At 34.6% G+C, this 11,231-nt stretch overlaps 1 protein-coding gene across 2 annotated transcripts in view; it reads left to right on the top strand.

Annotated features, from left to right (window-relative positions):
* ANKS1B (ankyrin repeat and sterile alpha motif domain containing 1B) overlaps positions 1-11,231 on the top strand; it is a 1,164,394-nt gene that overhangs the window by 179,998 nt on the left and 973,165 nt on the right. For both annotated transcript variants that reach the window (XM_010831582.1, XM_010831580.1), the window contains exon 8: positions 2,304-2,470. In XM_010831582.1, the coding sequence (XP_010829884.1) occupies positions 2,304-2,470 (167 nt within the window). The remainder of the gene's footprint in view (positions 1-2,303; positions 2,471-11,231) is intronic.

Genomic DNA, 11,231 nt, shown 5'->3' with positions numbered 1-11,231 from the left:
AATATATGTTTTTCTGGAACTCTCTTGCTTTTTCCATGATCCAGTGGATGTTGGCAATTTGATCTCTGGTTCCTCTGCCTTTTCTAAAACCAACTTGAACATCTGGAAGTTCATGGTTCACGTATCACTGAAGCCTGGTTTGGAGAATTATGAGCATTACTTTACTAGTGTGTGAGATGAATGCAATTGTGTGGTAGTTTGAACATTCTTTGGCATTGCCTTTCTTTGGGATTGGAATGAAAACTGACCTTTTCCAGTCCTGTGGCCACTGCTGAGTTTTCCAAACGGTAGCATATTGAGTGCAGCACTTTCACAGCATTATCTTTTAGGATTTGAAATAGCTCAGCTGGCGTTCTATCACCTCTACTAGCTTTGTTCATAATGATGCTTCCTAAGGCCCACTTGACTTCATATTCCAGGATGTCTGGGTCTAGGTGAGTGATCACACCATCGTGATTATCTGGGTGTGAAGATCTCTTTTGTACAGTTCTTCTGTGTATTCTTGCCACCTCTTCTTAATATTTTCTGCTTCTGTTAGGTCCATACCATTTCTGTCCTTTATTGAGCCCATCTTTGCATGAAATATTCCCTTGATATCTCTAATATCTTGAAGAGATCTCTAGTCTTTCCCATTCTGTTGTTTTCCTCTATTTCTTTGCACTGATCACTGAGGAAGGCTTTCTTCTCTCTCCTTCCTATATTTTGGAACTCTGAATTCAAATGGGTATAGCTTTCCTTTTCTCCTTTGCCTTTGGCTTCTCTTCTTTTCACAGCTATTTATAAGGCCTCCCCAGACAGCCATTTTGCTTTTCTGCATTTCTTTTTCTTGGGGATGGTCTTGATCCCTGTCCCCTGTACAATGTCCATGGTTCATCAGACACTCTATCAGGTCTAGTGCCTTAAATCTATTTGTCACTTCCACTGTATAATCGTAAGGGATTTGATTTAGATCATACCTGAATGGTCTAGTGGTTTTCCCTACTTTCTTCCATTCAAGTCTGAACTTGGCAATAAGGAGTTCATGATCTGAGCCATAGTCAGCTCCCGGTCTCGTTTTTGCTGACTGTATAGAGCTTCTCCATCTTTGGCTGCAAAGAATATAGTCAGTCTGATTTCGGTGTTGGCCATCAGGTGATGTCTATGTTGTTAGAAGAGGGTGTTTTCTATGACCAGTTTGTTTTCTTGGCAAAACTCTTATTAGCCCTGCTTCATTCTGTACTCCAAGGCCAAATTTGCCTGTTACTCCAGGTGTTTCTTGACTTCCTACTTTTGTATTCCAGTCCCCTATAATTAAAAGGACATCTTTTTTGGGTGTTAGTTCTAAAAGCTCTTGCAGGTCTTCATAGAACCGTTCAACTTCAGCTTCTTCAGTGTTACCGGTTGGGGAATAGACTTGGATTACCGTGATATTGAATGGTTTGCCTTGGAAACGAACAGAGATCATTCTGTCATTTTTGAGATTGCATCCAAGTACTGCATTTTGGACTCTTTTGTTGACTATAATGCCTAGTCCATTTCTTCTAGGGGATTCTTGCCCATAGTAGTAGATATAATGGTCATCTGAGTTAAATTCACCCATTCCAGTCCATTTTAGTTCACTGATTCCTAAAATGTCAACGTTCACTCTTGCCATCTCCTGTTTGACCACTTCCAATTTGCCTTGATTCATGGACCTGACATTCCAGGTTCCTATGCGATATTGCTTTTATAGCATCGGACCTTGCTTCTGTCACCAGTCACATCCACGACTGGGTATTGTTTTTGCTTTGGCTCCGTCTCTTCATTCTTTCTGGAGTTATTTCTCCACTGATCTCCAGTAGTGTATTCGGCACCTACCAACCTGGGGAGTTCCTCTTTCAGTGTCCTATCTTTTGCCTTTTCATACTGTTTATGGGGTTCTCAAGGCAGGAATACTGAAGTGGTCTGCCATTCCCTTCTCCAGTGGACCACATTTTGCCAGAACTCTTCACCATGACCTGTTCATCTTGATGCCCTACATGGCATAGCTTAGTTTCATTGAGTTAGACAAAATGTGGTCCATGTGATTAGATTGGTTAGTTTTCTGTGATTGTGGTTTCAGTCTGTCTGCCCTCTGAGGCCCTCTCTCAGTGCATACTGTTTTACTGAGGTTTCTCTTACCTTGGAGGTGTTAGTACCTTACTTTCAGCAAAATAAACTTTCTGATAATTTTGTTTGCCGTGTTTTGAGTTCTAGCACTATTCTGGTTATATTTTTATTATTTAGCATGAAGTTTTAGAAGTATTCTTTTTTGAACCTTCTGAAAAATTACTCTCTTCTTATAGGTGAAACTGTGACTGGTGAATTATCAAAACTCTTGGATGAAATAAAACTCTGTCAAGAAAAGGATTATTCATTTGAAGATTTGTGCCACACAATATCAGACCACTACTTAGATAATTTGAGCAAGATTTCAGAGGAAGAACTTGGGAAAAATGGAAGCCAGAGTGTAGTAAGTAAGGGGGGAAAGAAGACAATATGTCTGTCTTTGCCAGTTCACTGTGTACCTGAAAACCATGGGATTTATGTGTTATCTTACCTTTAGATTTAGCCAGGGTCAAATGTCAGGCTCTCCATTGCGCTTCCCTGATATTTATTGGTGTTTCATTCTCACAGCATGTGTAGGGAAGAAACGCTTTGATAAATCACTTATGGTTTGCGATGATCTCACCACTGTTAGACCCTTGTAGCATATAAATTCATAGTCCCTTTGATTATGTTCTTTTAGTTTTATTGGGCATAATGACAGTGGTTTCCAAAGAAAGAAGAAAATCTTCCTTTTTGTCTTTTTTCCCTGTTTTCTCTGTCATCTGAGTCTAACACCATCTTGAAAGAAGAAAGACATAGCTGAGCCATGAGTGTATACTTCCTGCCCACTTTATAAATCATAGTAGGAGACAGTCACTGTGGATAGTTTGACCTGAATATTTTCATAATCTTACACAAATCCCAATAGTTTGTATGCAAACTGTAAGCTCAGAATCTGAATCATGAGTAAGAGATTCTTGCTTAGTTGAATTTTTATATTGATACAATATCAAGAAAAACTATAATCAGTCAGTTTAAAGTCAAGATTTTTATATCTGTCTTTAGTCCTATAGAAGGATTTATAGGATGCATTGGTATTAAAGGAAAAGCATTATTATGATATGAAACCTTTTATGACTTTTAGTACTTAATTTGTTATGGAAATATTATACTTTCTTCAAAAACTGGTAATAGAGTGGATCGTGTTAAGTATGGCATTTTATTGATGAAGGCTAAAAAAAGTTTTCTAAGTATACTACTGTATGAGAACATTTAGTTACTTACTATTACTTAAAGTGACATTTTCCCAGGGTAGTATTTGCTAGTCTAGGTCCAAGGCCAGTCATACCTTCTAGGCCTGTTTTTTTTTTTTTTCCTTTTACTGTGTTTTGAAAAACATCACATTATTGGCTCCAATAAAAGCTCTTTATGAGTATAATTATTCATAATTGATTAAGTATATGTATAATGAAGTAAATACTTGTAGGTTTTCCCAAATGATATTTTTATAGTAATGAAATATTTACTGTACTAACTTTAATGTTAGGGCAAAACTCCTTGTTGTTTTTTTTTTTAAATCTACAACAGGCCTATGCTAACTCAAATTATAAACCAGTTACATTTCCACATTTCCTTGAAAGTTGATTAGAAATTAAGACATATTTATCCTACATAAACAATACATAGTATTTAGGTCCATATCTAAAGATATCTCTAAAGTGGCTATTTCTGTCTTCTATTCCTCAACCCCAAAATTTTCTGAAAGACCTGATATTCTAGACCAGTGGTTTCAAGACTTATCTTGTTATGTACCAGTAGTAAACAAATTTTGAGCAAACATCCCAAATGTATTTATTTATAATTTTTAAGAATATATGCTATAAATTATGGGGCATATACTACAAGAGAAATTCAAGTGAGGATGATAAAGTGTAAAATGGATGATCTAATCTTTTTCTTTTATTCAGTTGGTATCTTGTGCACCCTAGGGTCTGCATGCTCTACTTGGAGACCATAATTCAAACTTATATCTTTTGAGTAGTAATGGCAAGGGCTTTTGGCATTGAGAGGGTGACATAATTTGGGGTGAGTGGTGGCCAATTTGTTTTGTAAGTCAAAGACTGCTTTTTTTGTAAAAAAAAAAAAAAAAAAAGACTGTGACAGTACTAAGGGAGAAATTAATGCTCCTAAGTTGAACTTAAGTTCAAAATTCAAGCTTATATGTCCATAAAAGCCATCACTCTTTGTTTCTATAATGAAACTTTATATTGTGTTCTTTGAAAATATTATCATATGAAAATATTAAAGGTTACATGAAGCAGAAAAGCAGAGGGTACACATGAGTAAAAGCAAATAGTTCTATTTACCTGGAATAATAAAGTTCATAAAGGGGGACAATGGAGATAAGATTAGAAGATAGAATGAGTTCAGGCCATGGATGATTTTGAATGTCAGGCTGAGAAGTCTGGTATTTATTTTTTAGGAAATGAGAAAAATCTAAAGGATTTTAGATGCCTAAAATGCATTATTGAAAGTTGACTTTCAGAAGTTGAATCTGATAGAAACCTGTTATTGAATATTTAAAAAGCAATGCAATTTATTTAACTCTTCTCTACAGCCTGCGTTGTATTTGGTTAATTCCTGTTTTGTCGAATGTCTCTTTCTATTTATCAAGATTGTTTTTCCAAGTTTTTAAAATGAATTATACTCTCAAATTATACAAAAAATTTATATGAGTACTTATAGATCATTTAATATAAATGGTCATTACAGTGTTGTGAGCTATAGCACTTATAATAGCAGTAATGAGATGTGGTTTCTAACTTCGAGGAGTTCAGAATTTCTGCTCCAAGAAGTCTTAAATCACTGTGTGTAGACAAGACTAGTATAAAAAACAAATAAATATTATAAGAATTGACATTTATTAGATGCTTGCTATTTGATGTTTTAATGCTTTATATTACTTAAGCCACCTAATCCATACAGTAATCCTAATAATGGAGTTATAGATTTGGACATGACTCAGCTGGTAAGTTACAGATCTAGGATTCAAACTCAGAGCCAGTGTCATTAATTCCCAGCTCTATTTCTTATAATAAATTACCCTGTAGCCAAAGGAAATTTTTTTAAGGAAGAGGTTAATGATTTATAGGTATTCATTGACATCTTCATGGAGGTAGGGAGAAATTAAATCTTAATCTGGAGGAAGGGGAAATAATCTCTGCACTTGTATTGGAATGAATGAATGGGAGAGAATTTCAGTCTGCAGAAACATAATGTGCAAAAGCCCAAAGGTAAGGCCTAGCACTTAAAATGAGGATAATTTACCATGAGAGTTTGTTTTGAAAAGTAGTAGAGAGTGAAGCTGGTTAAGTCATAATAATTTTTAACATTGACATAACACTTTTTATTAATTGATTTAATCCTCATGCTAACCCTGTGAGATAGGTAGTATTACTCCTCCCATTTTATAGATAAGAAAAATGGAGGCACAGAGAACTTGTATGTCCTTCCTAAGTTTACACAGTAAATAGCAGGGCCAGTCTGGTATTTACTGGATCTGGACAAAGGCAGTCTTACCACTCAACTATTTCGTTACAGAACAGGGGAGATAATTAGATTGGGAAGCTAGTCAGAAGTTTAATTTTGATGCTGAGGAGAATAACTCTTGAGTGTGGGAGTCCATTTATGAAGGTGACATTTTTAGAAGTTAGAAGTGGTACCTCGATGTCAGATTTTCTAGGGAGAGACTCAAACAGTGATTCTTAGCAATGGTCGTACATTAGACTTATCTAGAAAGCTTCAAAAAATGCAGACATCCTCAGCTACCATGGCAGAACAACTGAAACAGAATTGTTTTGGGTGATTCTGAACATTGTTCTTTGAAAAACTATTACTAACATGTATATTATTGGTCTAGAGGACCCAAAATCTGCTACGACCTTACTGAAGTAATCCAGACCTCAGATAATGAGTCTTAACTGAGGTCTTGCTAAAACCACAGAATTACGGAATTTTAGATCTAAATAAATCTCAGACTTCTGGTGCCCAGCCTAATTCTACTGTGCAGTTTAAGAGCTCTCTTGAAGTAGGGAGGTTTCAGTTCATCATTAAGGAAAATTCAAACTGTAGTTCAGCCATAATCATAAGTTTCAGTTATTTCTATATTATAATGGAATGTTAAATGTGGAAAACACTTTTATTATTCACATTACTGGCTGAAGGACAGGTGTTTGAGTTCAGTTAAAATTTAAGTTTATATGATATGAAATGTTCAACTTATTTGTTGTCATATGACAGATAATTCCAGAAGTAATTTAGAAAAAATCAAAGTAAAGGAAAATCTGTTGTGTAGCATTTATGTTTTTAATAAATGTATTTTACATATTAATGACTTGGCTTGAATTTTTTAGGTATTTTAACTATTCTTTGTCATTTTAACTTTTATTGCCTTTTTTATCCAGTAGAGGGCACTCTAATTCAGTAATTTAAAATATAAAATCAGCCATCTTATGTAAGAACTTTTATTTTTGAATTGGAAATTTTGGTTTTATTAAAATATTAGCCTTAAGATGGTAGTTTGAAAAATTTTACTAAAATAAGTGAATTAGGAATTAAATTCTTACAATGATTGAATGTATCTGATAGAAGGTTTTACATTTAATGTGAAAGGAAGCTCAAGTTAAAATTGCATTTTATCTTGCAAAATTTTAATTCAAAAGTCAGTCTGTTTTAGGTTCTTTTATAATATGCAAATGGAATCATTTTCTAAGTTGAATTAAGACATTATATAATCTAGAATGTAAATTTTGAAAAAATATAAATATCTTCACATTCTTTATCAACCCCTGAAACTTAGATTTTTGAAAGAATATAAAATTATCTGAAAAACATTTTCTAGTCATTTCATTTGTTTTCCCAAGTCATGTATCAGCTTTCCCTCTGTGTGTAAACAATGTACACACTTTTAAAATGTGAACATATTTAAAAAAAAAAAAAAAATGTGAACATAGCATGCCTTAGAGAAATTTGATGATAGCATAAAGATCTTTAGAGCAAATTTCAGAATTTAGGTTTCAGGAAATCATTTTTTCAGATATAAATTTTAAAAGGCATTATTGTGTCACCATCCCATGTATCTAAGAAATAAATAAGAAGCATCAGGGATGAAATACGTATTTTTTCTCCTGGGGGGAAACCTAGACACTTTAGCAGCACCTAAGTGTTATTATTTGAATGGAGTTGTGTTGGCAAGTTTTGTGCAATTTAACTCTGTGTATATTTCTTTTATATTATTTCACTTTTATATTTTATATTTCTCTCATATTATTTCACACCCTGGTTTTTTTCTCCCGCTAATTGTTAATTATTCTTGCTGATTATGATGTGGTGCATAGTACTGTATCGTGTGCACATTTTGAAACGTGTTTGACAGTAAAATATCTCTTAATCCTAAGAGCATTCTGTTAAATTATCCAAAGGCAGCAAACTTCCTTCCTAATTAAACTTCTATATATTTGAATTTCATGAAGTTTTGTGATCACTCTGCAGATATAACATCAGCCAATCTTTGTTTTGATATTTCCATTCTCTGTGATCTCTCTATAATATCTAACTTGAATTTAATCTTCCCAACAGAAAACTCAGCTATTATGATTTCCCTGAGAATCGATATTTTTTTCTCATGAGTTAACTGAAATGTTTTCTTGAAAATTTGATAATAATTCAACGTTCTAACCTTGCTCTCCAGATAATGATGAAGTTAATTTTTGACAACTCTCAGCCGCTTGTCACATTGACCTCATTCATTTGCCATAATGCACCTGATTTGTAACTCTGTTTCATGCTGTGCATTTTAGAATTCTTGATCCTGTTTTGGAATAAAGGCTTTGGACAGCCTGCCATTGTAAAGGAATCCCATTTTGCTTCCTAATGCCAAAGGAAATCATTCTAGAGCCTGAGCTTAAAGAGACACGTCAGTGGTGATAATCACTTATCTTTGTGTTCCGGGAAATGTTTTTCACCTTGAAGAACAATTAATTCTAATGGAGTATTGAACTAGTAACCAAAAAAAAAAAAAAAAAAATTACTGAACTCGCTCATGCTTCTAATGTATTTTATCATGGGACCATTTGAGACATGACTACTGAATATTGGGATCAATTCAGCCTCTAACAGATGAAGAATTAGATTCTCTACAATACAGTCAAAGTCAATAACAGTAGATGGAAAATATTCTATGCGGCCTGCTTTAATCTCAGGCTTAGAATTTTAAAATTGTCTGGTATTATTTTAGCTTGCTTTTGCCAGAATTTTTATTTCTATTATCTATGCTTTTTAAAGTTTAAATATTTTGGTTGCTTAGTTTCACAACAGTTCCATTTAGTTGATAGCTGCCAGTTTATTCTACCAAATAATTAATAATGAGAAACAGTCTTCATTTGCAGAAAGAATGAGGTAGTCAAGACAGTGAATTTGACAGGGAATGAAAAAGTTCTAAAATGAACCAGGATAATGAACCAGTGAGAAATATATATTAATAAAAGTGGAAATAGCTTGCCCCTAAAATAAATGAGACAAACATTGACTATGTTATATCTTTTCCTATAATCATCTATTCTATGTTACTGAAATAAATCTATTCTAGCTTTGAAGAAGATTTTCTTTTTACCCTATAATCTTGCTTTTACTTAACATGGTGTCACTTCCCGAAACATTTAAAGATCTTTATTGTCATAATTATTCTCATCAACTTCACTAATTTACTGAGTCCTCACATTAAGGAATTATACTAATTTCTTCAATAACATGTATTTGTAACTTAGAGTAACATTATGGGCTTCCTTTGTGGCTCAGTTGGTAAAGAATCCACCTGCAATGCGGGAAACCTGGGTTTGGTCCCTGGATTGGGAAGATCCCCTAGAGAAAGGAAAGGCTACCCACTCCAGTGTTTTGGCCTGGAGAATTCCATGGAAATAACATGTATTTGTAACTTAGAGAAACATTATAGTGTAGAGAACAGGAACTTTGAACTGAAAGAGACTTGTGTTTGAATCTAGGTTCTACTCCTTAGATAAATCATCCTGATCTCCAGATTTCTCATCTGTAGCATAGTATTTTTAAAAAGTCTTTCTGAGCTCTACTTTTAAATCAGAATGTCTAGAGGTAGATTTTCACAATAAACTCCTAAGGTGATTCTTGTGCTCTTTGTGAACTGCCCTAGAATGTTTTTTATTTTTTAAATTAAAAACAAAAGTTTTAGAGCATTTTTAAATGTTGACTTCTTTCAGTCAACTACTCAGATCCATTTTCTTCTTCCTCACACAGATCTATGGATCTCAGATTTCAATGATCTGACTTTAATTTGCTTTTGCTTTCTTTCTCTGTTCCTGTGAATGCAAATATGATTGGTCATCAAGGCAAAATGATTTAACATTTCAGTTCAGTTCAGTCTCTCAGTCATGTCCAACTCTTTATGACTCCATGGACTGCAGCACGCCGGGCTTCCCTGTCCATCACCAACTCATGGAGCCTACTCAAACTCAATGTCCATTGAGTCAGTGATGCCATCCAACCATATCATCCTCTGTCATCCCCTTTTCCTCTCTCCTTCAATCTTTCCCAGCATCAAGATCTTTTCAAATGAGTCTGTTCTTCACATCAGGTGGCCAAAGTATTGGAGTTTCATCTTTAGCATCAGTCCTTCCAAGGAATATTCAGAATTGATTTCCTTTAGGATGGACTGGTTGTATCTCCTTGCTGTCCAATGGACTCTCAAGAGTCTTCTCTAACACCACAGTTCAAAAGATTTACCATTAAGTTTTGCTTTTTCTGTTTCTGTGGAAAATGTCATTGGATTTTTTATAGATATTGTGTTGAATCCATAGATGGTTTGGGGATAGTATGAAACCTCTATCAATATTAATTCTTCTAATCCATGAACACAGAATGTCTTTCCATATGTTTGTGTCTTCATTTTCATTTAAGTGGTATAGTTTTCAGTGTATAGATCTTTCACCTCCTTGGTTAAATTTATACCTAAGTATTGCATTGTTTTTGATACTGTAATGAATAGGGTTGTTTTCTTTATTTATTGTTCAGATGTCTTGTTAGTATATAGAAATGTGGATGATTTTTATATGTTGGTTTTGTATCCTGCAACTTAATTTGTTGATTAGTGCTAAGGCTTTTGGTGGATTTCATTGGAATCTGAGAGCCAAAGATGGAGGTGGAGTCTTTAGAATTTTTCCACGTATGAGATCATATTGTCTGCAGACAAAGACAGTTTTGCTCTTCTCTTTCTGATTTGTATACCTTTTATTTATTTTTCTTGCATGATTACTCTGGCTGGTACTTATGGAACTATGTTAAATAGGAGTGATGAGAGTAAGTACCCTCTTGTCTTAGAGGAAAAGTTTTCAGCTTTTCACCACAGAGTATGATGTTAGCCATCATGGGTTTGTCACATGTGGCCTTTATTATGTTGAGATATGTTCTTTCTATACCCAATTTTTTTTAGTGTTTTATCATGAAAAGATGTTGAATTTTGTCAAAAGCTTTTTCTGCTTCTGTTGAGATGATCATATGATTTTTATCTTTCATTCTATGCAACTTAACTTTTAAATTATTTTATACTTGAAATTAAGTAAAAATGCTGTTAAAGTACCATATAAATTATAAGTTCAGTTCTGTTCAGTTCAGTTGCTCAGTCGTGTCCAACTCTTTGCGACCCCATGAAATACAGCACACCAGGCCTCCCTGTCCATCACCAACTCCTGGAGTTCACCCAAACTCATGTCCATCGAGTTGGTGATGCCATCCAGCCATCTCATTCTCTGTCATCCCCTTCTCCTCCTGCCTTCAATATTTCTCAGCATAAGAGTCTTTTCCAGTGAGTCAACGCTTTGCATGAGGTGGCCAAAATATTGGAGTTTCAGCTTCAGCATCAGTCCTTCCAATGAACACCCAGGGCTGATTTCCTTTAGAATGGACTAGTTGGATCTCCTTGCAGTCCAAGGGACTCTCAAGAGTCTTCTCCAACACCACAGTTCAAAAGCATCAATTCTTCGGTGCTCAGCTTTCTTCACAGTCCAACTCTCACATCCATACATGACCACTGGAAAAACCGTAGCCTTGACTAGACGGACCTTTGTTGGCAAAGTAATGTCTCTGCTTTTGAATATGCT

The sequence above is a fragment of the Bison bison genome, unplaced genomic scaffold (genome assembly GCF_000754665.1).
Source record: "Bison bison bison isolate TAMUID 2011002044 unplaced genomic scaffold, Bison_UMD1.0 scf7180017864529, whole genome shotgun sequence".
Lineage (NCBI taxonomy): Eukaryota > Metazoa > Chordata > Mammalia > Artiodactyla > Bovidae > Bison > Bison bison.
This window is presented reverse-complemented; position numbering and strand designations above follow the sequence as displayed.